The following is a 27,676-nucleotide window of genomic DNA, read 5'->3' on the forward strand; positions in this document are numbered from 1 at the left end:
CCATTAATAACAGAGCTTAGCTGAGGACAAAGCACTTGGGGAGAGGAACTGTGGGGATACGCCACAGGGAGAGAGGGTATGTTCAGGTGAATTCACCTCTATATCCTTTTATAACAATAAAAGGATATAGAGGTGAATTCACCTGATAACAATAAAAGGATATAGAGGTGAATTCACCTGATAACAATAAAAGGATATAGAGGTGAATTCAATAAAAGGATTTTATAACAATAAAAGGATATAGAGGTGAATTCACCTGATAACAAAAAAAGGATATAGAGGTGAATTCACCTGAACATACCCTTAAGATGTTACCATATTTGATTTTCTCTGTAAACTGCTTTGTGAACTTTTTGTTGAAAAGTATGTAAATACTGTTGTTGTTGTAGCCACTGGGCTACACTGTCTAGTTATAATACCAGGGGTGGGCAAACTTTCAACTTTAGGGATGCTAGACCTTTAACAATTGTGTAGGAGAGAGAACTTCAGCAGGTGCAGCTTGTGAGATGACAAGCTGCACCTGCTGAAATTCCCTCTTCTATATAGTTGTTGAAGGTCCAGGATCCATAAAGTTGGAAGTCTGTCCACTGCTTGGTCTCTTCTTATCCACCTTCTTTATACATGATTGAGGGAGTTCTGTATATAAACACACAGAATGGCCACCCACACAACTGAAAAGTGCTAGCTATAGGTCTGGCTATTGACCTTAGTACAAGAAGAAAAGTTTAATAGAGCACTTAAAGCGTGCAATAGCAAAATCCCAAAATATGTCTGTGTGCGAGTTATGTGACTGTTCTTAATAATCTGTAATGGTAAAACAGGCAGCATTACCCTTCCGAATCATTCACTGATATCTAAAAAGTTACCTTAGCCATAGTCACTGATTTTTAAAATGTTGTTTCTTGGTTAAGCCTGTTTGAGCAGGTGTGAGTAACTTGATTCTGTAGATCTCACAAAGATGTCTGTCTTTTGATACAAATACTGTATGGACAAAAAGGTTGTAAGTAGTTTAATCAGAAAGGAATGACATAGTCTTAGAATAATGGATGTAAAGGAGTTGGCAGCCCAATCCTGAGCTGCCCAGGGCACCCAGCTTCAGCGGCACTGAAAACGGCTGCCGCCGCATCCTTTGTCCCCTGGGCTACCACGGGCATCCCCTTCTCCCAGATAAGAGAAGCAGCCCCGCAATGGGGCTACTCACGTTACCGCTGACCTTTAGGTAAAGGCATTCATGTAGGGCCCCACATGAACACCTTGGATCTGGTGGAGCAGAGCTCCGCTGGATCTGCCTCCCTCCCTCCCCCCAGCACGCCTCCCTCCCGCCCTCTCCCTCCCTCCCGCCTCCCTGTCATGCCTCCTCCCCGCCCTCCACCTGCCTCCCCCCCTCCCCAGAATGCCCACCCTCTCGCCACCCTTGCTTACCATGCCACAGCTCGGTGGTCTGTGCAGCTGATGAGCAGTGGAGGACTGGCACCTTCCCGGCACTGGCCCAGCGCTGGTCTAGCACAGGAGCTGGTCTGGCGGTAATCCTCACAGATGTGCCTTAAGGCATGTTTGTGACAGTGCACGCCGGCAAGAAGCCAGCATGCCAAGCTCAGGATTGAGCTTTTAGTTATCACTCCATTGCTTACCATAAAACATTACTCATTTTGTCTCATGTACCTATTGGTACAACTGTCAAAGTCCGTTTTTAATTACTTTGAAATACATGTCTAACAGAGACCTAAGAACCAAGTTGGGCAGCTATCCCAATTCAGATTGAAGTGAATCTTTATATTTCAAGGGTGTAGGGAGCAATTTAAAGCATAGCATAGAAGGGGGAGGGGAGAATGCTGAACTCTTCTCTCAACTTCTTCTTCCCAGTGCCTATTCTCCTTGTGGAGGTTATTCTGATCTTAGAATCTACAGGAAAAACAACAGCTGGAGTATGGAGGTTTCAGGGGGGGGGGAATGGGAAGTGGGGCAAGGTACATTCAGCACCCCATCCCACTTGCCACTAGGGCACTTTAATTTGCCCCATTACCTGCTTTATAAGAATTCAGCAGTGACCTGATTCCGGCATCTTTGTCCAATACTATCATGTTCAGTTTGACCTTTAGTTGCTATTACCAAAACAAAGTCTTACTATAAATTGCTAAACATTGTTTATGCTAGCAAACATTCTGAAACTGAGTCACAGTGCATACTGTACAAAATGTGGAAGTCAAGCAATTTCATTTCCAAATATTTTTATAGCAGCCATTTGGGTGACACATACAATATACAGGTGGGGCCTCCATATCCATAGATTGTGCATCAGAGGATCTGGCTTAATGTGAGTCCCCCAGGCCTGCACTGAGCCGGTCCCACCTGAGCCATCTGGAGGTGACTGGAGTCACAGCACAGAGCTGTGCTCCGGTCACCTCCAGAGGACTTTCTGAAGCAGTGGTGGACCTCCCCTGCCCCTCCCCTTTGCACCCTGGGGCAAAGGTCCACAATGGCATCCCTGCGGGATCCTGTTGCCCCCCCTGTGCAAAAATTCCCCCCCCACACTTACCTGGAGCGCACAGAGCCTCGCACGACTCCAGGACACACTGGGAAAGCCTACTGAAGCTTCCCTAGGCTCTTGAACTGTGCTTCCGGGAAACCAGAAGCACAGTTTCTGACCACGTCAGGCTCCTCAGAAGGCTTCCTGCGTAGTCCTAGACATGCGTGAGGGTCTGTGCCCAGGGTATTTGCCCCATTCATTCAATGGGAGGCCCACTACTGTTCTGAAGCTCGCAGAGGCAGTGCACATTTGCCCACTGTCTCTGCAGGCTTCAGAATGGCCATTTTGGTTGAAAAAAAGTGACTTCTGGTTTCCCTTGGGAAACATGACTTTTTTATGCCATATAAGGCATTCTGAGGCCTGGGGAAGCCCCTTTTCTGACAAAAAAAAACTGCTTCCGGTTTCCCTTGGGGCTTCCCTGGGTGATTTTTGGTATTCGTGAGGGATCTGAGAACAGATCCCTCAAGGACACTAAGGCCCCACCTGTACTCCAATCTCGCATATGAAATCTGAAGATGTCATAAAGTCAAAATCCCCCTGCAAATATAACTTCAAATGCAAAAAGGATTTGGGTTTCTGACTGAGACCATACCTCGGACAATTAATAACAGTGCACAATGAGCCTAGAGAGGTAAGCAAACAACATGTGACATGTAAGCAGATGTCACAAAGCCCCCATGCCCATTTTATTTAATGAAAAGCAGCTTTAGGAAGGGGTCATTTTGAGTGGAAAAGCAATGAACAGGGACTCTCCTTAACTTCAGGGGAGCAAAATGGGAGAGAAATGTGTCCTTTTTTCCTATTGTGGGTCTCCTGGAGGCTGCCACTGGGCTACCATGGGAAACAGACTTTTTGCCTGATCCAGCAGGGTTTGTCTTATGTTCTTAATGCTTTCTTCACTTGTGTTCACCCCAACCCAGCTGCTATCCTCTCATGGGATTCCAGACGTATTTTTGCAGAAGTAAGTGATTGTATGTAATGTGTAGTTTGCCCCTCTCTGCAATTGTTGACTGTTTGAATACAACATGTAGATTGTTGCAGAGTAGTGGGTTTGGAGATGGGACTCAGGTTCAAAATCTGATTAGTATTAGAACCTGAACTTTCTAGGCAAGGTCCATTTTTTTGTGGTGTTGTTCTTTGTTATGGAAATGGGGAGTTGCTTTTCCTGGCTTCCTTGTTCTGGCCAGCTCTGCTGCTCTTGTTCACAATACAAGCAGCAATGAAATGTTGGAGGAGGTAAGCAAATGGGAACAAGGTGTGATGTCTGAGGGGGTGCTCAATGGGCACAGCCTTCCATCTGCACCCGTCCCAGCCCAAAGCAGCCTGCCTCACCTAACTCATGGGTGAGTTGGCCTTGAAGTGATGTTCTTGAGCAAAGCTCCTCCAAACAACCTTAATCCATTTCTGTGAAGCTTGCAAATGAACAGAAGTTGCATTCACTGATGTTTGATAAGTGCCATGCTCAGGGATCAGAAGTGCAGCAACAGAGTGTTAGGCTTGGCTCCAAATATCTTCAGTTCAAAATCTGCTCAACAAACCAGACAGAAGCTTTAGCTGACTACTAGTCCTCTCCCTAACATATTGCACAGGACTATTGTGGGGAGGGGGGAAAGTAGCCAGTTCAATGTTGTATGCTGAAAAATGCTCCAGAAACCATCAATAATTACCTTGTTCTCTGGACAACTCTGATTATATGTGTGCGCTTTTGGTATAAATGAAATATTTGATGTAAACGAAACATTATTTTATGCAACAATATCTAAAGTACAACATACAATATCACTGATTAAACGACAGCAGAGATTATAGTTTTACTGCTTGTGCCTGGATAATTGCCTGGCTTCAGCTATAATTTTATTTAATGAAGTACCTAGAGTTGGAACGACAGAACGATGCCTCAGGCCCCTTACAGCTGAAATATACATTGCATGTAACAACATATCAACATGTCACATTTCAAACATTCCTTTATTTTAAAAAATGTTTTTAAACATGATTAGAGGTGGATGAGTAGCTCAGAAGCCTCAAGGCCTTTATAGGTCTATCAGCATATGCTTTCGTCTTGTTGAACAAACACTTCTGTGTGATTAAGAAAAAACCCACAGAACTGTGCCCTAGTTTCCACCAGATAAGGATTCAATTTTTGATGCCAGCATCCCAACAATCACTCAATAATGTTTCTGCAATAAACTTTATTGCGCTTGCTTACTTCTGCTATAACAAGTGTTTTACAGACCTCAATAGTGAAGTGAAAGCCACACAAGGAACTCACTGCAGCTTCTCACAGTCACAATCTCCATTGGGAGTAATTCCATGGAAATCAATAGGATTTATCTGTGACATCTTCTTTGCTTCTGTAAATGAGTGTTCACAGCATAACAGCATTTGTACTGAGTTGAAATACCTCTGGCCAGTGGCAAACTCACCCAGCCGATGCTGCCGCCCGCTGCAAAGCCGTCCCCCTCGCTCACCTGGAGCGACATGGAGCCTCACGCAGCTCCAGGACCGATCCATGAAGCCTCCTAAGGCTTCCCAGTGGTCTTAAGCTGTGACTTCAGCAAACCAGAAGCATAGTTTCTGACCGTGTCAGGAGCTTCAGTGAGGCTTCCCACACGGTCCTAAAGGCACACAGACTCAGCGCCCGGGGCATTTGCCCCATTCACAAAGCACTAGGTCTGCTGCTGCCTCTGGCATCAGATGTCTTCATTATTGTTACTTAGTTATACAACACTTCCATGTACCTACTGAGTGATGTGTGAAAACAATGTTTGTACATAGCTCACTCTGTGCAAACTTCAAAATTTCAAGGGAGGTTATCTTTAATGCATTCATTTACAGATTGGTTCCCTGTAATCAATAGTAACTCTTGCAGGTGTGAGGGAAGCATGTATCTGTATCTCTTGACTAGAGTGCTAGTGTGCAAAATGCTGCACAACCTTTGGTCATGTGTCACCTCAGAACTGTTAGAAAAGGGGGTTGTGGGATTCTAGCAAGCAGAGGAATCAATGAAGAACACTTTTCCTATGCGAAACTCCACCAGCCAGCTAGTTTGCTGCTATCAACAGGAGCAGAGGCAGTTAACGTTTTCTAAAGAAAATAACATTAACAGTATTTATATACCGCTTTTCAACTAAAAGTTCACAAAGCGATTTACAGAGAAAAATCAAATAACTAAATGGCTCCCTGTCCCAAAAGGGCTCACAATCTAAAAAGATGCAAATGAATACCAACAGACAGCCACTAGAACATACACTGCTGGGGTGAGGTGGGCAAGTTTTACTCACAGTTTTACAATTGTATGCATGGTATGAAGTATCAGAGGACTCTCTTAGGGAACACAGAATCCTATAGCTCTTTGTGTGGGAATGTTCTTCAGCAATGACTGCCTGCCAGCCATTAGAAACAGTGCTCAGGAGCCCTGCACGGTACTCCATTTATAGCAGGGGTGCCCAAACCCTGGCCCTGAGACCACTTGCGGCCCTTGAGGCCTCTCAATGCGGCCCTCAGGGAGCCCCCAGTCTCCAATGAGCTTCTGACCCTCTGGAGATTTGTTGGAGCCCACACTGGCCCAACACAACTGCTTTCAGCATGAGGGTGACTGTTTGACCTCTTGCGTGAGTTGTGGGATGAGGGCTTCCTCCACTACTTGTTTCACATCTGTAATGCAGTAGCGGCAGCAAAGGAAAGGCCAGCCTTGCTTTGTGCAAGGCCTTTTATAGGCCTTGTTATTGCAAAACCTTCATTCAGTCATATAAGTTCACCTTTAATATATTCATTTATGTAAACTTATGTAAAATTATTCAAATTTTAGATGTAAATTAATTCTTTTTCCCCCCGGCCCCCGACACAGTGTCAGAGAGACGATGTGGCCCTCCTGCCAAAAACTTTGGACATACCTGATTTATAGGGAGAGAGGGGGGCAAACATATGGGAGGAAAGGAGGAAGTTGCGTAGAACACACCTCCTACAGATATCACAGAGGACAGACAAGAAGTGTCAGGTATGTACAATTCACTGACCTCTAGAGTCCTGCAGGTGACATTGTACTCACATTCCACCACTGTATAACACTGTATAGTACAGGGGTGTTGAACATAAGGCCCACGAGCCAGATGTGGCCCCCAGAAGCAATTCATCTGCTTTCCGTTATAGTTGGGCTCTCCCAGTTTTCTCATATCTTGAAATTATGAAAAAGATTTTGCAGCTAATGAGTCTGTTTCGATGTAAGAATAAACTACTTATTTGTGGCCATCATCTGCTTAATTATGTAAATCCCTGTTTAATGATGTAAATTCCGGCACTCAGTAGGCACCATGAATCTATTTGGCTCACTACAAGAACTGAGTTTGACCCACCAGATATAGTAGGTCATTTCATGGACATATTGCTGACATTTCAAAGGTAGCCAATTGAAGCTGAGGCTGCTGTTGACCTATTAGGAATATTCTGGAGCAGGGGTCTCCAAACATTTTGGCCAGAGGGCCACATCAAATATCTGGCATGGTGTTGAGGGCCAGAAAAAAATTTAAATATAAAATTTATATAAATAAATTAGAGATGGAACTTAGATGAGTGAATAAATGAATAAATGGGCTCATTCATTCAAACTCTCTGGCCCTTAGAACACCCTCCAGATGCAACCAGAGCACAGTTCTAGTCATGTTCAGCCAAGTGGGCTAGAGGCTTTCAGGGGACAAGAGGCTGGCCGTGGGCTGGATTGAGGCTGGCCGCAGGCTGCATCTGGCCCCCAGGCTGGGGTTTGGAGAATCATGTTCTGGAGGATTGCAGCTCCTGCTTACCCTTGGCTTCCCCAGCATCTAGGTCAGCCATTTTCAACCACTGTGCCGTGGCACACTAGTGTGCCATCAGTGGTCCACAGCTGTGCCACAGGAATTTGGTGGAAGGTTATTTATTAATAGGGCCAATGGGAGATGTGAGCCCGCACTGGTAGCATGGTGTGCCTTGACAATTGTCAAAAACCTGGTGGTGTGCCTTGACCATTTTAATGCCTTGTCAGTGTGCTGTGAGATGAAAAAGGTTGAAAATCACTGATCTAGAGAATGAGAAAACTAGATGGAATGATTCATCACAGAGTTTCCCTGGTACTACTCCACTTGAACGGTTGTTGTTTGAGAAGGAAGTATTTGAACCCAGGCTACTCAGTCTAAACCAAACAATATTCTATCCACTTCACCACACAGAAAACAAATTGAAGTCACTTGAAGCATCACAGAGAGGGAGAAGAAAAAGGAGAGGCAGAAGAACAAACAATTCCAACAAATCTCATAAGAAATTAACTGATTTCCTATGAAGATATCAAAAGTAACCAAGGATACTGGGCCCCTGGATTCTTAAAACATTCTTTGGAAGTAAGAAGCATTGACACAATGTCATGTATTTAAGATCAGGATATTATAGCGTTCACCAGGTTAGGAGTCCTATAGCTTGGAGGCAGAATGGCCCCCCAGAACATTCTCTTTGTCAGATTCTGCACATTTTATTTGCATGGTGTTGCATCGCATCACAGCTACAAGCTATAACATGCAAAAGATCCCTTGAGCACAGCTTCAGCTAACTTTTCCATTGTCAGATGATAGCTCTTTTCTTCTAAAAGCATTTAGGTCAAGTTAAAGCAATTAAAACAGTTACAAGACAAAAAGTGTTCGTAAGATTCTCAGAATGACTTGCATGAGCAGAAAAAATTCATGCAAGTCATTCTTGGATCTAACCTATTCCTTTTAATTTGATTAGGCTTTAGTCACAGTAGTGGCTGGAAGGAAGTAATATCACCATCACTGTCCTTGTTCTGTCTAAGAAAATTTGATTTCTGAACCATGAACAGAAGTTCCTCATTCACATGGCTTACATGGATCTCTGACATAACTCCACAATGGAGAAAGCAATCATATGACTTCAGCTTCCAGAAGCCAAATACTTCCTACTGGAGGAAGTGAGAGGATGCTGGCAGAAGTGATGTTCCATCAGCAAGTACAACAAGGCCACCAGCTCAATGGCTGCAGCCACTTGCAGGCTGGCAGAGAGGCCAGCATCTGCCATCAGTGAGTTGGTGGCAGGGGCAGGTGGTGGAATGAATGGGGGTATTTCTGGGCAAGGAAGAGGCAAAGGGTGGATCTGGTGGCAATGGTACATGCCAGATCTTACCTCCTCTTTTGTAAACTTCCCTATCCCTTTTCTGTTTTCAAACATACGCCACCAAAACAGGTGGCATATGTTTGAGTAGACCCACAGGCAGTCCCAGGGCTTACACAAAGGTAAGTAAAATTACACAGGCCAACACACATTTTGCTTCCTTAAACATTATACCAATTCCTGGGTGTATTTGGTGTGCTGATTCAAAAAATGGCATCCATTTTGCCCTATCATGTCTAGTTTTGGAGATATAGCCTCATTAGTGAATGGTTCAAGCAGCTTCCTCATGAGGAAGCCTACACCATGACTTCCTCATGAGGAAGCTGCTTGAACCATTCACTAATGAGGCTATACTATATCTCCAACAAAACTAGACATGATAGGGCAAAACAGATGCCATTTTTTGAATCGGCACCCCAAATTCATATCATACCACCATAAAGTTTGGAAAAAACTTTTCTGACCCTCAGTTTTGTAGGCCTGTGTTATTTTTACTTACCTCTCATGTACCCATGGTTTGCCCACCCCCACCATAGGATGCAGTACATGCCTTTTTTGGTGTGGTTGCATTGGCACTGGTGGCAGAGGATCAAATTGGGCTGCAGACCATTTTAGTCCACGATAAAATTCTCCTTGATATTACAGCATACATTGCAGCACACTTCTCTGCTTCAGCACTTCTTGAAAACTACAGAGCAAAATATTATGCGTTGGAAAACAAATGCAGAAAATACTAGAAAAATAGATACAAAGTTGTCCCAATCCAGTGTGAACATTAAAAATTTAAGATCCATTGATCGATCTATCTCACAGCCCACTTGATGGTGGCTGGCATTTAATAAATATTGTTCTTCCCAAGGACCTAGGATATCTTGAGGTATTTGTGGAATACAGTGGGCCTTTCTGAGGCTTGCAAGGCCACAGGCAGCATCTGCAAGCCTCAGAATGGCTCTGGATGCAACCGGAACAAGGTTCCAGTCACATTCACAGCCACTATGGGTCAAAACCAGTTGATTCTACTGTCCACAGGTTTTGGTATCCATGTGGGAGTCTGGGAATTGATCCCCCATGAATACCCAGGGCCCATCTATATATGTGCAGTTCCAAGTAAAGTAGCTTTTTGCAGCTCATTTGTGGTTATTTCATTTATACCTAAGGTGTGCAGGTGTTTTTCCAAGTTTTTTGGTATGGCTTATTATTATTCCTTTCTACAAGGTACAATACAGCTGACAATACCAAAGGTTTGTAAAATATGAGTACAAGATATTCTAAGATCACAATATTAAAACAAACTGAAAAAGGAATGTCAGGGGTCAAGCCCTTGTCCGACCCCTGCCTTACCTGGCTGCAGGCCAGGGGCAAAACTGCCTGGCCATAGAGCCGCCGCCACCGCCACCACCTCTCTGGCTGACCAGGTAAGACATAGGGCTGCTGGGTGGGAGAGACTGCCCCCCCCCCGCTCACCTGACCTGAGCAGGGCCGGGTCACCATTAACCACCAAAGAAGAGGGAAGCAGGCTAGGGTCAGGGCCCCTTTAAGCCTAGAGAGGGAGGAAGGGGCAGAGCCGAGGGTGTGGCTGGGAAGGATAAAAGCAGGGAGGCCTGTGATGACAGGCAGTTCTGTAGAGGGAGCTCCTGCCTGAAGACCAAGGACCTCAGGTCCTGCCTCCAGGGAGGAGGACAAGGGTGTCATGACCCCCCTCCCCCTGGCTTGGTCTGAGGCTTCCCCTGCAAGGAACCCCAGGGAGGTGGACACCCCACCCAGGGGTCCCAAGAGACCATCCAGCTGACCCTTGGCACTCTGCCAGGTGATGCTCAGAGACCCCCCCCTTTTGGGGGCACCCCTCACAAGGAGCAAAATCAAACAGCATTAGTAGTTTTAATCCTCATTACATAAGAACAGCCCCACTGGATCAGGCCATAGGCCCATCTAGACCAGCTTCCTGTATCTCACAGCGGCCCACCAAATGCTCCAGGGAGCACACCAGATAACAAGAGACCTGCATCCTGGTGCCCTCCCTTGCATCTCAGTTCATTCAGTGCATCATTCAGTCTCAGTTCAAGTAAGGGAAAGCCCATTAGAACAGAACTGCCTGCCTAAAGGAAGGCACTGATAGAGCCAGGCATACTGCTTGAGAGAGGTTGTTCCAAAGCTTGGGTGTAACAATGGAAAACTTCTCCTAAGTACTCGCCTGCCCGACTTACAACATTGGGAGGATTCAGAGGAGATCTTCTGAAATACAGTTCTTAGGCAAGTTCATGTGAGGAGGGGTAGGTAGTTCTTGAGACATTCTGGTTCCAGGCCATTTCTCTCCCAAATGGTTTCTGAAGTCTGTTTCGTAACATAGGCACCAAGGAACACATCACTGTTTGAGCACTTTCTGAGGTCTCATGTGACCAAACTGTCCTGTACACAAACTAAGCAGAACTTGTCATCAAGCTGAGAATTGGTTCCTGCATGTGGCAAAACATTAGCACATTAACCATGATGAGCACCATGTCCCAAACTGCTTATGCAAACAGGTGCATGCCTTCAGGCTATGGGCTTATTATTCACCCCCCCTACAGATATTTCTGAATAATTACAACTGAGTGCTGAAAGCCAAGCTATGCTATCTTAGTGCTGGCATATGTCTGGGCAGCTAATTCTGTGGCAGCACAGCTGAAACATTAGACCTACTATCTCTTTATTGCCTTTTAAATTCTGCAAATCACCATGGATGCAAAGGGCAGTGTGTAAATAAATGAACAATGCAAATGAATAAAGACAAATGTGTGCTGTTAACTTTGCTTGTTACTGTTAAGGAATACCTCTTAATTTTCAGAGGAACAATGGAAAATTTTCCAACAATGGAAAAATCTCAGGATCATCCATTCTGTCCACTCACTTTAACAGCATAGTTCAGGTGTGGAGAGTGTTATAGTTTCAGACAGGTACAAGTCTAGAAGTGCCCAACACAGAATGCAATGCATCACATACCAGGCATTTCAGTCAGAATGCTGTCATATGTCATCTGCATTGGGCTATAAAGCTTCCCAAGAAATCTGCTAAGCTGCTCAGGCAAGAAGACACCTGGGCAAAGTAAGATCTTGTCCAGAAGGTAAACATCGCTGGTTAATAATACCAGCCCTGTAGCTAAGAATTTGCTACTAAATAAACACAGAGAATAAACTATCTGCCAGCCTCATCTGAAGGCATATATGACACAGGATAATGAAAGATACTGTAACTAGACTTTGTTTTTTGCAGACTCTAGCAATTTTCAACCACTGTGACATGGCACATTAGTGTGCTGTGAATGATCCTCAGGTATACCATGGGAATTTGAGGGAGGGTCATTTACCAGTAGGGCCATTGGTGACTGTGAGTCTCCTGCTGGCAATGTGGTGTGCCTTGTTGAAAAACTGATGGAGTGTCCCGAAGATTTTAGTGCCTTGTCAGTGTGCCTTGAGATGAAAAAGACTGAAAATAGCTTCTCCAGTTTAACAGACATCTTTCTGATTGAGGATGGGGTGGGTGGAGTGAAGAGGCTGTTCTGTAAGATCCACATGATATTCAGCACCATTTGGCACCACAATCCTATGCACACTTGCTTGAGAGTAAATTCCATTGAACTCAATGGGAACTTATTTCTGAGTAGACATACATAGGATTACACCATTAGTGCACTTGTAGTCAACAATACAATTCATTTTTTAAAACTTAAAAAAAATAGCAGTCAGTATGAACATATTTTCATTACATAAGGTCTTCCTTTTTGAAATTCGATGTGCCTAAAGACCTTCCAGAACTGGGAAATTATTTTGAACAAATGCTCCAATTGGGAGATTTCCCTGGCTCCCCTGCCAGGGAGCCTTGCTTTTTGTTTTCTTTGTAATGGATTTTGTTGCTGTTTGTTCTTGATGTTTATTGTTTAGATAGATAGATAGATAGATAGATAGATAGATAGATAGATAGATAGATAGATAGATAGATAGATAGATAGATAGATAGATAGATAGATAGATAGATGGCATTCTTTTTCAGTACCCTCGCCCTTCACAACTGAATACTCACACAAATTGGTTTCTACAGATGTGAATATGTGATTGACAGAATAAAACAAAGAGTTGCATGGAATTTAGCAGCACAAGACAAAGCACACCAGACTGACAGTTGGTACACATTTCAATTTGAATGCATCCAGTTTAAGACTTGGCAGTAGAAAATTGCTAACTAGAGAAATGCCAAAGTGCAAGCCTGTTTAGAAGCTGCCCTCTAACCTGGCAGTCCTGTTACAGGACATTCACTGCGACTGCTCAGTGGTGAGGGTACAGGACTCTGTGTATCACAGGGCCAAACAATGCATTCAGCTAAATGCATTTTTAGGCTGCAATCGTACACATACTTTCCTGGGAGTAAGTTCCATTGACCTAGTGTGATTGACTTCTGTGTAGACATACATAGGATTGTACTGTAAGATGTGTGCATAAAACAGCACCTCTTTTTAAATAAAAGGCAAGCTAATTTTGATCAGGACTGCAGCATGTGGGGAGGGGAAGGGTTAACCCTTTGCCCTAGAGCTGTTTTCTAACTGAAAATTGATTCCGCAAAGCTACTATTTGCAGCAAATAACTACTTTGGGGGTAGGTAAATAGCAGATTTAGGAGACCAGTTTGGGATAGGAAAAAGACACAAGTGAAAAGTGTCAACCTCTCCCACCCTACACTACACTCTTTTCAAGATTGTGTCCTCACTACTTGTTGTGGAAGAGGAGAAACTTCTGGTTTTATGTATGCCTCTTTAAAAAAGAAATATAAGTAAATATGAAGTTGAGCCCTCAGAAGCATCCTTTAAATGTTTCAGGATTCAGTCTTGGCACTTATTCCTCCTCCACCCTCCACCCCCATATGGAGCTCAACCCAAATTCAAACTGAATCCTGAACTATGATATATGCAGTAATCTTTTACTGTTCTATGGAAAATAACTGTCAGGATATGTAAGCAGGTGATCATGGTAGAGTTGCCCACTAGCAAGGGAAAAAAAGGGGGGGGGCAGATCAATGGCCTTTCAACAGAGGTTTGTTTATATTAGCATTGCCTTATGCCACTTGCCCAGCTACATATATGTAAGTTTCAAAGGTGGTTTCCAATTCAATATAGTCTTAGAAAATAAATTTAGGAGGCTCAGGTGTGGCATCAGGAGTTGGCCAGGTCCATGCCCATTAGAGGTCCATCCTATCAGGTTAACTCTGAATCCTCAGACTCAGTGATAGTGCCAAGTGCACAACAGGGGCAGGTGGAGGTACCATAGAGGACCATGGCAAGGCTTTGCTCCAGTGCCCCCAGCAACCTGGCAGCAGCACTGAGAAAGTCCAAATACACATATGCAAGCCTCTGGATGTACCAAAGAGCTCTCTGGGCCATACCCTATATTTAGAAATAATCAGAACTGCTGCAAGGAAAACAGATACCAGTGAAGCTGTATGTTTCATTGTCTCCTACATGCCCATGTTTTGGATCTTAGTCTTTAGACAGGCCACCCTCTTAGCAGTGCCATTTCTGCCAAAACGTCACTTCAAAGCTGCAAAGTGTCACTACTGCAGAAGTGGCACTTGTGAAAGAGCAGCCTGTGTGATTATTGGACTCTCCCAGCATGATAGCTAGGCTTTCTCGTATCTTGAAAATATGATCAAGATTTGCACATTTCCTCTTCGGTTTTTTGCAGCTGATAAGTTTCTATGTGAGAACAAAGTGCTTATTACTGGCCATCATCAGCTTAATGACATTACTTCCTGCTTAATGGTGTCATTTCTTGTCCTCAGCAGGCACCATGAATGCTATTTGGCCCACTATATGAAATGAGTTTTATACCCCTGGACTATGCTGTAACAATCCTACAGAGACTTTCATTGAGAAATAACTGTTTGTTGTTCTTTATCTGACCATGATTTAAAAAAAACAAAACACAGCCTAAACTGAAAATCAGCATTGAGCACATGTATATTTGACATTCCTGTTCATACATCAGACAACCATTCTTGTTTCCCAATGTTTTACTCACTTATACCATAGGAACAATTTACTGAAAGAGCAAAATGCAAGCTTTTTTTCCCCCCAAGAATTTTTCCCCCCAAGAAGAAATTTTTCAACAAATTTGTTATGACCATGAGGGAAGAGTCTTTGGAATATTGCTACACATTTACAGAGCCCCAACATCTGTGAAGAAGAATGAATAAATATGCTTGGTAGTGAATTTGAGTCACTGTGGATGGAGCTTTGGGTGGGCTTAGTTGATTGGGGGAGTGGTCCATTTTCTTTGTCCCACTTTCTTCTTCTTGTGCTTCTCCCCCTCCCAGTCCCTCCCCTCTTCACTGCTACAGTTCAGGGATATGAGCCGGTAATAGTCAAGGCAGCAACATCAGGCAGAAGTCCCTTCTCTAAGACACAGCAATTCTCCCTGCATTGCATTCAAGAGATAGGTAAGCATCCTTTCTTCCTTCTGCTGTTGAGTGTGAGTCATACAAGAATTAACAGCACAATCCTATGCTTGTCTACTCAGAAGTAAGTTCCATTGTATTCAGTGGAACTTACCTCCAGGAAAGTGTGTATAGGATTGCAACTTTAGTTACTTATTATAGACATCAGCATTTAATGGCAAGCTGGATTTCTTTGGGCTTTTATTAGTAATCCCTTTCACCCAGTGATCAGATGCTGTGAAACTGAGACACAAAAGACATGACGTTGATCTGTGTGCCAAGTGATATTTATTGCTGTGAGCATTTCTGATGTGTCCGGCACTTAATCTGTGCTCCGCTGGCACTGTGTATGTAGAGTATGCGAATGTGCAAAAACTCCCCAGGAAACTCTTGTCAAGTGGATCACCAGCACACCACAAAGTACACAAAAAAGTCAGCAAGGGAAACTGTAAAACTGTGATTGAAGGCAAAAATACCAGTTTCTATTTCTTTTGTGGATGTTATTGGTGTTTAGGAACAGCTCCTTCCTGTAGTGAAAATCTAGCATTCAGATTTTAATTTTTAATTGAATTTTAATTTTATTAAAGATTTTAATTGAATTTTAATGAATTCGGGTATTTGTCATTCATTGTGTATTTGTCAAACACTGCTAGGCTGTTTTGGGGAATTCTGTACGTTATGCATTCCTCTTATATCAAACATATTGGTAGACATTCATTTGTAGATGTAGTTGGACAATGAATGAATCCTTGGCTGAAGATGTGATGCAAGTTTAAACCTGTACTGCAACCATAACTTTTGAGAGGCAAAAAAGAATAACCTCATAGCTCTGCCCACTTGCCTGTCAGCCTGCACGTAGACCTCCTTCTACGTACATTTTGTGTCATTTAAGACCCAATTCTATCTAGGCCTTGCACTGATGGAACTCACATTCCATCAGCACAAGGCCTGGGCTGCTGGCAAGGCAGCTGCTGCAATGGCACGTGGGCAAGGATCACCAGCACAATTGGCTGGCAGTCTCAGCTGCACACCCATGACCTCTGAAACCTCCTCCAGAGCAGGTCAGTCGGTGGAGGGGGCATTGACAACAGTGGTAGCACCAGTATGCTATACCCCAGCTCACCCTCACCATGCCCTTGGACCCACTCAGAGTTACAGTAGACAAAAAGTAAATGTAGATCTGAGTAGGCCCATTGGGGACAAGGTAGCATCAAAATAGGTAAAAAGGTGGTTGCTGCCTGGTCCCCGGCTAGCGCAACAGCATGCAGCAGAGGCTGAGCCAGCACCATTGCATGCTCCGGGCCAGACCAGGATAGAATGGTGCTGCTAGAGTGTTCTAATAAAGTGCTAGAGTGTTTAATAAGGTGTAGTAATAAAGTGCCTTTAAATGTGAGTTAAAAAATATATCCTTGAAAGCTTGCAGTCTACTGAGGTTAAAAGGAAATGTAACCCCCCATAAATGTGCTTGAGCTTCTTGTAGGAAGGAGAGGATATAAATCTGCCAAATGAACATTATTAAATTATAAATATTTAATCTTAGTAAAAAATATTTAATAAAAATATTAATGTATGTGATGCTCTCAATGCAAGTGACAACGGTTTAATTTACCAGTGCTCGATAAATTGATTAGGTATTTTACTTTAGGAATGCTGAATTACTGTGCTGTGGATACAGCATGACTTGCTAAGTTTGTAACAAAGGAAAACTGTGTTTCATTGTCTTTGCAAGTACAAAAGTAGCTGTTTGCAATCACCGTTCCTTCTGTCATTTAGAAAGACAAAGTCATAGCATGTTCTCCAGATTATGGTGGCTTTTGTTCCTGCTGGACCAACATGTGTTTTTCGCACAAAACATCAATGAAGAAAAAAGAAGTGGAGTAAGAAAACAGAAGCCCAAACAGTTCCTCTCAAATGCAGTGGAAAAATATCCCAGCTCAAGTGACCAAGGTGATAATTTGCTTTTTAACAGACTCTTGGGAACTGTACTTTCTGATTCTAGAATTTATTTTCACTTTCAAGAGATGAGCTGCTGTTTTGAATTATATGGGCTGTGCTAAAGTTTGAACACACATCTATCAGAAGGATGGGAAAGATAATTCTATTACGGTTTATTACTGTGCTGTTTCCCTCCATTTTTATATGAATTTGATTTGCTGAAAATGAACTGGAAGAGATCCAAGTCAATTGATATGCTCTTGAAGCATCTGCCATGCAACCCATTTTCTTGAAATAGTATCCCTTTAATTGAAGATGGTTTCTCTTTGGTTATGTTTGAATTTGCCCATGGCCTAGGTCGGAGGTGCTTGTTATGATCTTGGCCAGGATCCAAATAAAGCTAGCTTGCTTGCTAATACCCTGTGGGATATTGGAGCTTCTGCTGAAAACTTGTATGTATTTCATCTAAACATGCCTGAGGACTATGAGAATACATAACCTCTTCTCTGCATGAGCCAATGAGTTGTCTGATGTGCACAGAATTTATTTACAATTGAGTACAATCTTTGTACTTTCTTTTAAGTGTACCTGGAAAACTCCCCCTTAAAAGACCAGGACTACAAAGTGATGTTACATGTTTTCATTCATACATCCTTCACCCTGATGTAAAGTTTCAGAGACTATAATCCACATATCACTTATAGCTTCCTGAAGGCCCAAAAATTCCTAAAGCGTAAGCTGCTTCTCTATTAATCTATTGCAGAGGTTCTCAAACCTCTCAAACCATTGTTATGCCCCAGTCTGAGGAGCTCTGTCTTTGCCCCTTTAAGGAGCATGGAGGGGGGAATACAGCAATGTGATCCCCAGGATTGCACCGCTGCCAGGGCTGCCAGGGGCTTTGTTTTACTCACCACCAGTAGCAGCCTCCCGAAGGTGTGGAGAGTTCCACGAAAGCTTCCGCAGGGCTCCCCAAGCCTTGGAAAATCTAAAAATAAAGATCACGAAACACTTCCAGTTTTGCAATAAAAAACTGGGCGTGGGTCACCATCTTTATTTTTAGATTTTCTAAGGCTTGGGGAGCCCCACAAAGGCTTCCGCAGAACTCCCCGCACCCCGGGGTGGTGAGTAAAAAGTGCCCCTCCCACCCCAGGCAGTGGTATGATCCTGTGGATTGTGTTGCTGCATTCCCCACTCCCCGCAAAGACATACTGCAGCTCCAAAACTCCTGGTGAGTTTGGAAACCGCTGATCTAGTGGCATATATATGAAGAATGAATTTTTATTTGTTGTCAGTTTGGAAGTCAAAACTGATTTAGAAACAATATGCACACAATGTATGATGTTACTAAAATGTATTGCTCAAAGCTAGATTCATCCTTTTGCCACCTTCTATGTTTGTTTTACCATTAGTATATAACATGTAAAACAGGGAAATAATCTGGGCCTCCAATTACAATCCTTCCCCTTCCCAGATTGTTTCTATCTAGGGCAGTGGATTACAACCTTTACTCAAAGGTTGAAGAACCACCAAGTCCTTGCGGGGTCCAAAGGGGTGGCTACTTGGCGGTGACAGCACTTTTGGGTTCCTTTCACTGCTGAAGTAAAAAAAGGGGGATTTTTTGGACTTACCCAGCAGTGACAGTGAGAACCTGGGTTTTGCGGCATCTCCAGCTGCCACCGCTGCTGGGTGACCCATTTTTTTTACTTTGGTGGCGGTACAAACCTGGAAGTAACATCACTGCCATCCCATCATCACCACCGGTCACCACTCCTCTTAAAGGGAAATTCAGTATTTCTGGTTGCCCTGGGGGTCGCGACCCCTAGGTAGGGAAACACTAAGGACTCCTATGTGAGAAATTATATTTCTCTAAGAAACTTCCAGCACAATCCTATCCAAGTTTCCCTGCACCAATACATTCCTCTCCACCTCCCCTTGCCCCTTTCTACCTACCATACTGGCTTACCTGCTCTAGCACATGCCATTCCCTTGCACTGATGCCAGCAGGATGGCACAAGCAATAGCATAGCTAGAAGGGGGGCAAAATAATAAGGTATGCAGATGCCACAATGTGCCGTGTAATAATAATAATAATAATAATAATAATAATAATAATAATAATAACAACAACAACAACAACAACAACAACAACAACAACAACTTTACTTTTACCCCGCCTTTCTCCCCGAAGGGACTCAAGGCGGCTTACAACAGGTTAAAACAGATTAAAAACATAATTTAAAACAAATAAAAACATATTAACACTTATCATAAAAACAGCAGTCAGATAAAAAATAGTCAGGTAAAAAGAACATAGAACAGCAAATAATAAAAGAATCAGGCCTGTAAAAAATATTAAAAGATGTTAAAAAGGCCGAGAACTCAGAAGGCTTGTTTAAACAGAAGGGTCTTCAGGCCCCGCCAAAAAGTCTCAAGAGAGGGAGCCATTCTTAAGTCAAGGGGAAGGGAGTTCCATAGTGTTGGTGCCACTACTGAGAAGGCCCTATTTCTTGCCGCCGCCCCACATACCTCCCTAGGCGGCGGCACTTGCAAAAAGGCCTTCTCTGATGACCTAAGAGGACAAGCTGGATTGTACAGGATTGTGTAAGAGGCCCCTCCCACTCAGTTAGAGCCATTCTGGGCAGTGATGGCAACATGCATATGCTCAGTGAACCAAACGGTGTCTCCTGCACATTGCCTTTGCTGCCTGGAATGTCTCCAATGGTGAGTGGGTGGAGCTGCTTACATGATGCATGCAGTACTTACTGTTTCCCCCCTCTAGTTACACTACTGGATGCAGGACTCTCCGCTGGCACTCCTAACTGATGTGCTGCCCTAATGTGCTTTGTGGCACATTTATGACATTCTGCACTGGTGGAGCACATGTTCTGTTGGTACAAGTGGGGGATTGAATAGGGCCATTCCTTCCTCAGAGTCTTTTAAATTCTCATAACGATGTTAATGGGGGTTTTTATTAATTAAAAAACTTGCTATTTGCTATTTGCTAAATGCTTTTGGTCAATTAGATTTTTCAGATTACTAATGCCTGCATGGTTGTCTAGCTTTGATGTAGCCTTTCCTTATCTTCAGAACATTCCTAGCCCAGTGCACTTTTCCCATCCTTTATAGCAGAGGTTCCCAAACTTTGCAGCGCCTGGGTTTTACACAGATGTTCATAAAGCACTAAGTACCAACACTGTGGATACTACTATCACACTGGTACATACCACTACTGCACTAGAGATGGCTGTTCTGCACAGGAGTCAGCAGCTTGCCAACAGTTGTCCCTGTAGCAAGGGAGTCTTCTTTGATAGCTGATCTCTCTCTCTCCAAACCATGCCTCTTTTGAAGGTAGCTGCACATCCACATCTTGTCCACCAGGGCTCCACTGCCCCAGCCATCTCCATTGGTAGTGGTGTCAGGCCAGGTGAAGTTCTTCCACATGGTCACCATGAGAGTGGCCAGTAGGACACCATGACACACTGTGAAGTACCACTGGTTGAAAAACACTGTATGTATTACTAATCAGTTCTTTATCCAACAATGCACTCTTTCTAGATGAGGACTGCATCCTGGAAATGGTTTTCCTTCTGGACAGTTCTGAAAGTGCTAAAGACTACAATCATGAACAGCAGAAAAGATTTGTTTTGGACATAGTGGAGCGCATGAAAGGACTGCAACTCGGCTCTGGCCGTACCCTCAGCTGGAGGACAGCCTTAATTCAGTACAGCAGCACTGTTCTCATTGAGCAGAGCTTCAGAGACTGGAAGGGCCCGGATGCTTTCAAATCTCGTATTGCTCCTATAACATACATAGGCCATGGCACCTACACCACTTACGCCATCACCAACCTCACTCAGTTGTACATGACTGAAGGGACTCACGGTAGTGTGAAAGTAGCTGTTCTGTTAACGGACGGAGTGGACCACCCAAGAAACCCAGACATTTTTTCAGCTACTGCTGACGCTAAGCATCAAGGTATCGTGTTCTTCACAGTGGGAATGACCAGAGTGGCTGAGGAGGTGGCCAATGCTGCCAAGCTCCGGCTTCTGGCCAGTGTTCCTGCATCCAGGTTTGTCTTCAATCTGCAGGAGAAAGGAGTTGTGGAAAGAATTCTCAAAGAAATGGTAGGGCAAAGATTTCAGTGGGGGTTATATATACGTAGCATATGCTGCATTTATGGTATATTATATAACTATAAATACTTATTCTACTGTAATAGAATAGTATATTTATATATATATATATAACAGTATAATAATTATTATACAAAAATGGGCTAGTACATATATTACTACTATGCATATCTGTTAGAGTAATAATAATAATAATTTGTAAATATAATATTTAGGCTGCACCTATGCACACTTAGCTGTCAATAAGCCTCATTGAACACAGTGAAACTTATGTCTGAGTAAACATGTCTAGGATTGCACTGTCAGGCTGCAATCTTATACATCAGGGGTCTCCAAACTTTTTGGCCAGGGGGCCGCATCAAATATCTGGCACAGTGTAGAGGGCCAGAAAAAAATTTAAATATAAAATTTATATAAATAAATTAGAGATGGAACTTAGATGAGTGAATAAATGAATGAATGGGCTCATTCATTCAATCTCTCTGGCCCTTAGAACACCAGAGCACAGCTCCAATCATGTTCGGTCAAGTGGGTCAGAGGCTTTGAGGGGACAAGAGGCTGGCCACGGGCCGGATAGAGGCTTGCCACGGGCCACATCTGGCCCCCGGGCCAGGGTTTGGAGACCCCTGTTGTACATACTTCCCTGGGTGTAAGTCTCATTGAACTTAATGAGGCTTACTTCTGAGTAGACATGTCTAGAATTGTACAGCTAATGTAAGATAATACTTATTTTTTGTTGTTATTCTCAGTGTTATCGATGCAGCTAAAAATGGCGACGCACAGGGCAGGTTTACAGCAAGGGTACGAAATTCAAAGAATAGAAGAATGGAAAAAAGAGCTGACCAATGAAGTTATACACATACATAGTTCAATGGAGGGATTGTAACTTCTATGAACATGTTGAGCTGCCGTATACTGAGTCAGACCTATGTTGCCCAATATTTCCTTCTCTGATTGGCAGCAGCTTGTTCTTCAAATCTCATTTCAGGGCCTTGCATAACAACTGCTAGGCAGCTCTTTTCAACCAGAGACAACAGGGACTAAACTTTGGGCTGCCTCCATGCAGTGCGGGTGTGATGCCACTGAGCCACAGCCCCAACACGCATTTTTCAACAATAGTTTTGCTGCATCAGTAAAACATTTGATCTGGCATCTGTGATACTTGCATGTCCCTGCTGCAAACGGAGGGGCCCCTGTGGGTCCTTTGACCATAAGTTGTGGTGATTGAGGGCCCAATCCTAGCCAATATTCCAGCACCAATGCAACTACAATGCAGTCCTGAGGTAAGGGAACAAGTGCTTCCTTGCCTTGAGGGGGCCTCCCTGACTGCCCTCCCACTGCAGAATCCTGTGAGTAACCCATTGGCTCAGCTGCACCAGTGCTGAAACGTTGGATAGGATTGGGTCCTCAATCAGTGATAGGCAAACAGCCATCACAATCAGCTGGCCTCAACAGGGATTGGAGCCTAGGTGGAGGGGAGGGGTTACATGCACCTGAGCCCTCCTCCTTGGAGCAGCTTTCCTGGGTTTTTGGCCCATCCAACAGGCAGAAGTTAGCCAACAGGAACCCTAAGGCTCAAGCTCCAGAGCTGCTGCTTTGTCTCATCCCTGGCCAGAGCCCTTAAAGCCCTTGGTATGCTCTGTTTGAGCATGCTCAGTTTGCCCCTTTCTGTTTGAGCTTACCTGGATGCAGCCTCCTGGTTGTCTTGGTAACAGGGGCTTGTCTAGCCTGATTAACACTACAGTATACTGAGGCTGATGTCTTTGCATGGATCCCCTTGCCAGCTGTTCCTCCCCCCCCGCCCCCGCCCCCAGTCAGTGCTGGATTGCTTGCAGCAGGGCAGAAGGACAGGATTCTCTGGGCTTGCCACAGGTCCCAGAGAGCTTTCTCGTAACACAAGACTATAGTATACATCTGTTGTTGTCATTCTACTGAAGAAAGTAAAATTAAATTTCTTGGTTCATGTTCAGAATCAGAATCAAAATCCTTGTAATCATATGGTTATGAAAGAGCAACCAAGAACAGTGGCAGTTTTGAACGCCCACATGGGAGATAAAGTGGGATATAAATAAAATAAATGTACACAAGTAAATAAAATTTTATGTATTACATGAAGGATGTCCCCTTAGCAGCAGCCGCCATCATGGGGTGATCCATTCAGTCACTCACCACATCCATTCTGCAATTTTCTCCATGCTCCCTGTAAAGAAATAATAAGAGTTATTATTAGAGATATATTATTTTCAGAGACCAGTTAGAGACATCCTGAAACCGAGATGTACAGCTGGCATAGGGAACCAAGGAGATGAACTCAAAATGATTTTAAGACCTTCATAATTGTCAATCACAAAAATAGGTTTCAGAGAACTGGGGATATTCACCAAAGCTCCTTCTGCCCTAAGAGAAATTTTCGTTCATCTGATGTTCAGTCATGCATTTCCTTGGGAGGAGGGGGAACAAAAACTTGTAGAAATTTAAATCTTGTCAGTGGCAGAAAGGGAGAAATTATATTTTCATTGCCAATGCCAACCATTTTAACTCTTTGCTATGACCTTGTGTTACTTCTCTCTCCCTTACTCCTTTCTTCTTTCAGTTCCTTTCCTCTCCCCTCCCAAAAGCATTTGGGACATCCACTAAAATTGAGTGTTGGGCGGGTTAGGACAGACAAAAGAAAATATTTCTTTACTCAGCGTGTGGTCGGTCTGTGGAACTCCTTGCCACAGGATGTGGTGCTGGCGTCTAGCCTAGATGCCTTTAAAAGGGGATTGGACAAGTTTCTGGAGGAAAAATCCATTATGGGGTACAAGCCATGATGTGTATGCGCAACCTCCTGATTTTAGAAATGGGTTATGTCAGAATGCCAGATGCAAGGGAGGGCACCCGGATGCAGGTCTCTTGTTATCTGGTGTGCTCCCTGGGGCATTTGGTGGGCCGCTGTGAGATACAGGAAGCTGGACTAGATGGGCCTAAGCCTGATCCAGTGGGGCTGTTCTTATGTTCTTATGTTCTTATTTAACAGCTCAAATTATCTGCATGCCACATTGCTAAAAACCATTTGCAGAGAAAATCACTCAGTTCACATCGTGAACCCCTGACCATGGACAGCTTCTCGCATTGAGTCAGGCACCACTTGGGGGCAATTCAAAATGGCAACCATAAGACTAGCCTGCAGTAATACTATGCAGAACTATATAACAAGCTGATTAATTCTCTGTGTTTAAGACATGCTACTGTCCTCCATTATAAGCCACTTGACTATTCTTAATGCAGTTTGTTCATTACAGCAGGAATGCAATAATGAGGTTGTCCATTTGAGAGCACATTTTCTACTTCTCACTTTTGCTTCAGCCCTCTCTGCACTTGGCAGGAAGGAAAGCTCAGTGTAAAGGCATATGGATTCGTGTTCATTTTCAGGAGGCTACCAAATCAGAGACCTGTTTGAGAAAGCAAACAGGTAGCAAGTGAATGTTTCACCATTGTTTAAGCTACTGTTACCCTGCACATGCCTGATCTTGGAAGCTAAGCAGGGTCAGGCCTGGTTAGTATTTGGATGGGAGACCGCCTAGGAATACCAAGTGCTGTAGGCTTATACCATAGTCTTTCGAGACTGAAGATTGCCAATCATGTGTCTTGTTAGAAGAAAAGCATAAAGCGATGTGTTTTTCTCTTGGATTCATTTTGATTCAGGCCACATAATCTGTGCTGAACGTTTTCATTATACTGTCTGAAAGACGTCTGATTACAGTCATGTGCTGCCTCCTGTGGTGGTGGTGGTGGGGCAGTCATGGAGGCCCTCTCAAAGGCTTCATTGCAGGGCTTCATTGCAGCTGCCTTGGTGCTGGAAAGTTGTATAGGTTTGGACTCTTACTTGAGTAGCTGTAAGTTGTTTGAACCAATGAATCTAAGGTAGAGTTGCCATTTTCTTTTGGACAGAAACATTGCACATAACAGACAGTAAACTAAACACCTGGAACTTGTCCCACAATGTGATACATCGATGGGAAAACTCCTGTTAACTTCTGTTATGTACCTGTTAGAAGCACATTTAAATGATGGCAGTGGTCTGGCATTACAAGTTTCAGGTTTGCGACCTTATTACTAGTGTCTTCAAGCAAAATGCACTATTTTTTCTCTTCTCCTTAAAGTATGCATTATAACCTATACAAGCTCTAATTTTATTTGTATTGTCTCCCCAGAAAGATCTGGCAGAAGAAGGGGTAAGTATGATGTATGGACAGAAAAAAAGTTGGGTTACTTTTAAAGCAAATGTTGTTGCAAACTTGTAAACTGAAGTGATGGATCATGAAATAATAGCTCAAGGAATGAATTATGTTAGCGTACAGACTGGGTCTCGGTATCCATGAGGGATTCATTCTCGGACCCCTCGTAGACACTGAAAACCGTGGATAACGAAATCTGTGGTTTAGGTAGCTTAAACCCTCCAGATGGACACGTGCAGCCTCTGCAGGGTTCAGAAAGCCCTCCTTAGACACTCTAGTTGCCTTCAGAGGGTTTAGGTGGGGCCACATCTGGCTGAATGTGGGTCAGAGAGCCCACGTTGAGCCAGATCTTCAGATATAAAATCCGTGGATAAACAGGCTTCACCTGTAGTTAAGTTTATTATTGTTTTGTTAATAGAAAATTAGTAGAAAAGTGACTATCTTGTTAAATGGCAGACATTAAAGCATCAAGAAGGAAATAATATAGTGGATCCCCGCTTTACAATGGTATACCCTCCAGGAGATAGATTGTAACTCATGGGAGTATCTCAGTTGTTAAGGTACATCCACACCATATGGAAATTTGAAATGTGTTATAAATGTAGTGCCTTCAGGACCACCTGTATGCAGGAAAAGTCCAAAACTGAGACATTTGTACATTTCTATCTTATAGTCAGGAACATGAGAGTAGACTATCATTATTAAGGGGTTCCATGCAAGTTACAATGCTGGAATTTGAGCAAGAATGTTGGCTGCAAGAATGAAATGGGAAAAACTAGTTTTGACCATGTGGAATAAGTGGTGGGAACATTTGCTAACTGAGGAAAAAATGGAGTTGGGCAACCCAAGACAAAAAACTCTCACTGCGATGCAGCGGCACTGACATGGCTTTTGCTGCATCCTGCAGGGGATCTGTACCCTTTGTAAGGCCCAGGAGCCACTGTGGGGTAAATTGTACCTCACCAGCTGAATCGCTGGCGCAAGTCTGCATTGCTCCATGAAGACGGATCAGGCCTGGGAAGAGGTTCAGGATTCAGCATGTGCCGCCACCACCCATCTCATCCCCTCCTAGGCCTGATCCACCCCATCACTTTCCTCTTCTGTCTACCTCTACCCCATTCCACCCACCCCACCTCATTTAACCCCCTGCCTGTGTCCCTCCAACCCCTGTGCAGGCCTACGGCAGGTGTCCACAGGTCCACCAGTGTGTAGAACACTACTCCTGCCTTTCCACTAGTGGGCCTGCTGCTATAAAGCAGCCTCCACCGGCACAGCACTAGCTATGTCTGCGGGGGAAGGGGATAGGATTGGGGCATTCTGCAGTCCTATACACCCTTACCTGGGAGTAATTCCCATTAAACGGCAATGGTGCTTACTTCTAAGTAGACATTAATAGGATCGCATGGTTAGTCTTATTAAGCAACAGAATGCTGTTTCAGGATTACACCTTTCATACTCACATTTACATGAATAAAATTATAAGAAAATTTGAGATGTATATACTTCTGGATAGAATAAGTTGATTAATTTGCATGGTTATTTTTGTTCAAAGTGTCCCCAGCCACCTATATGCAACTGTGAAAAAGGAGAAAGAGGTCTTCCGGGCCCTGCTGTAAGTTGTAGTTTTTTTTTTTCTCATTTCCCTTCTTCTTATGATTATTTTTCGTTGTTAACAGGGATTACAGCCAGGAAAATCGTTTAATACACTATTACTGCTGTTGTGAATAATCTCGTACATTTTAACTTTACATTATAGTAGTCATTGACTATACCATCCCATGATCCTTTGATCCTGCCTTTTACAATGTTTTCCTCTTTCTCTATCCCCATAGGGATGCATAGTACTTACTATACATGTGCTACAGCTGCACAAAACAAGGGAAAAAATAAAATAGGCCCTAAAAACCATGGACTATTTTTTAAGCATAACATCCAAAACAAAGAAATTTAATTTTGTTGTTGCTGTTTTCTGACCAGATAAGGTCCTTCTCGCCTTGCTTGTTTCAGAAGAAATCCATGCTGGGTTTAAAAGAAAGAATTGAATAGGAAATAGTGCTTGTGAAAGCAACTTTCTTATTCACCAGATAACCAAGGAATTTTGGAACATAATGAAATACCTTAACTGCTCTTTGTTGTTCTGCGGCTTTCAGGGTAAAAAGGGCCGTCCTGGTGATGATGGAGCTCCTGGTCCAAAAGGAGTGAAGGTAACATGACATTTGATATTTGATTCAAATGCCTATTAGTTGAATTAGT

General features: G+C 43.5%; 1 protein-coding gene across 1 annotated transcript in view; it reads left to right on the forward strand.

Annotated features, from left to right (window-relative positions):
• Positions 1-16,925: 16,925 nt before the first annotated feature.
• LOC136645400 (collagen alpha-1(XXVIII) chain-like) overlaps positions 16,926-27,676 on the forward strand; it is a 63,156-nt gene continuing 52,405 nt past the window's right edge. Inside the window, exons 1-5 of the mRNA XM_066621632.1 lie at positions 16,926-17,082; positions 20,626-21,194; positions 25,400-25,420; positions 26,976-27,035; positions 27,574-27,627. Of these exons, the coding sequence (XP_066477729.1) occupies positions 16,926-17,082; positions 20,626-21,194; positions 25,400-25,420; positions 26,976-27,035; positions 27,574-27,627 (861 nt within the window). The remainder of the gene's footprint in view (positions 17,083-20,625; positions 21,195-25,399; positions 25,421-26,975; positions 27,036-27,573; positions 27,628-27,676) is intronic.

Source organism: Tiliqua scincoides, chromosome 1 (genome assembly GCF_035046505.1).
Source record: "Tiliqua scincoides isolate rTilSci1 chromosome 1, rTilSci1.hap2, whole genome shotgun sequence".
Taxonomy (NCBI): domain Eukaryota; kingdom Metazoa; phylum Chordata; class Lepidosauria; order Squamata; family Scincidae; genus Tiliqua; species Tiliqua scincoides.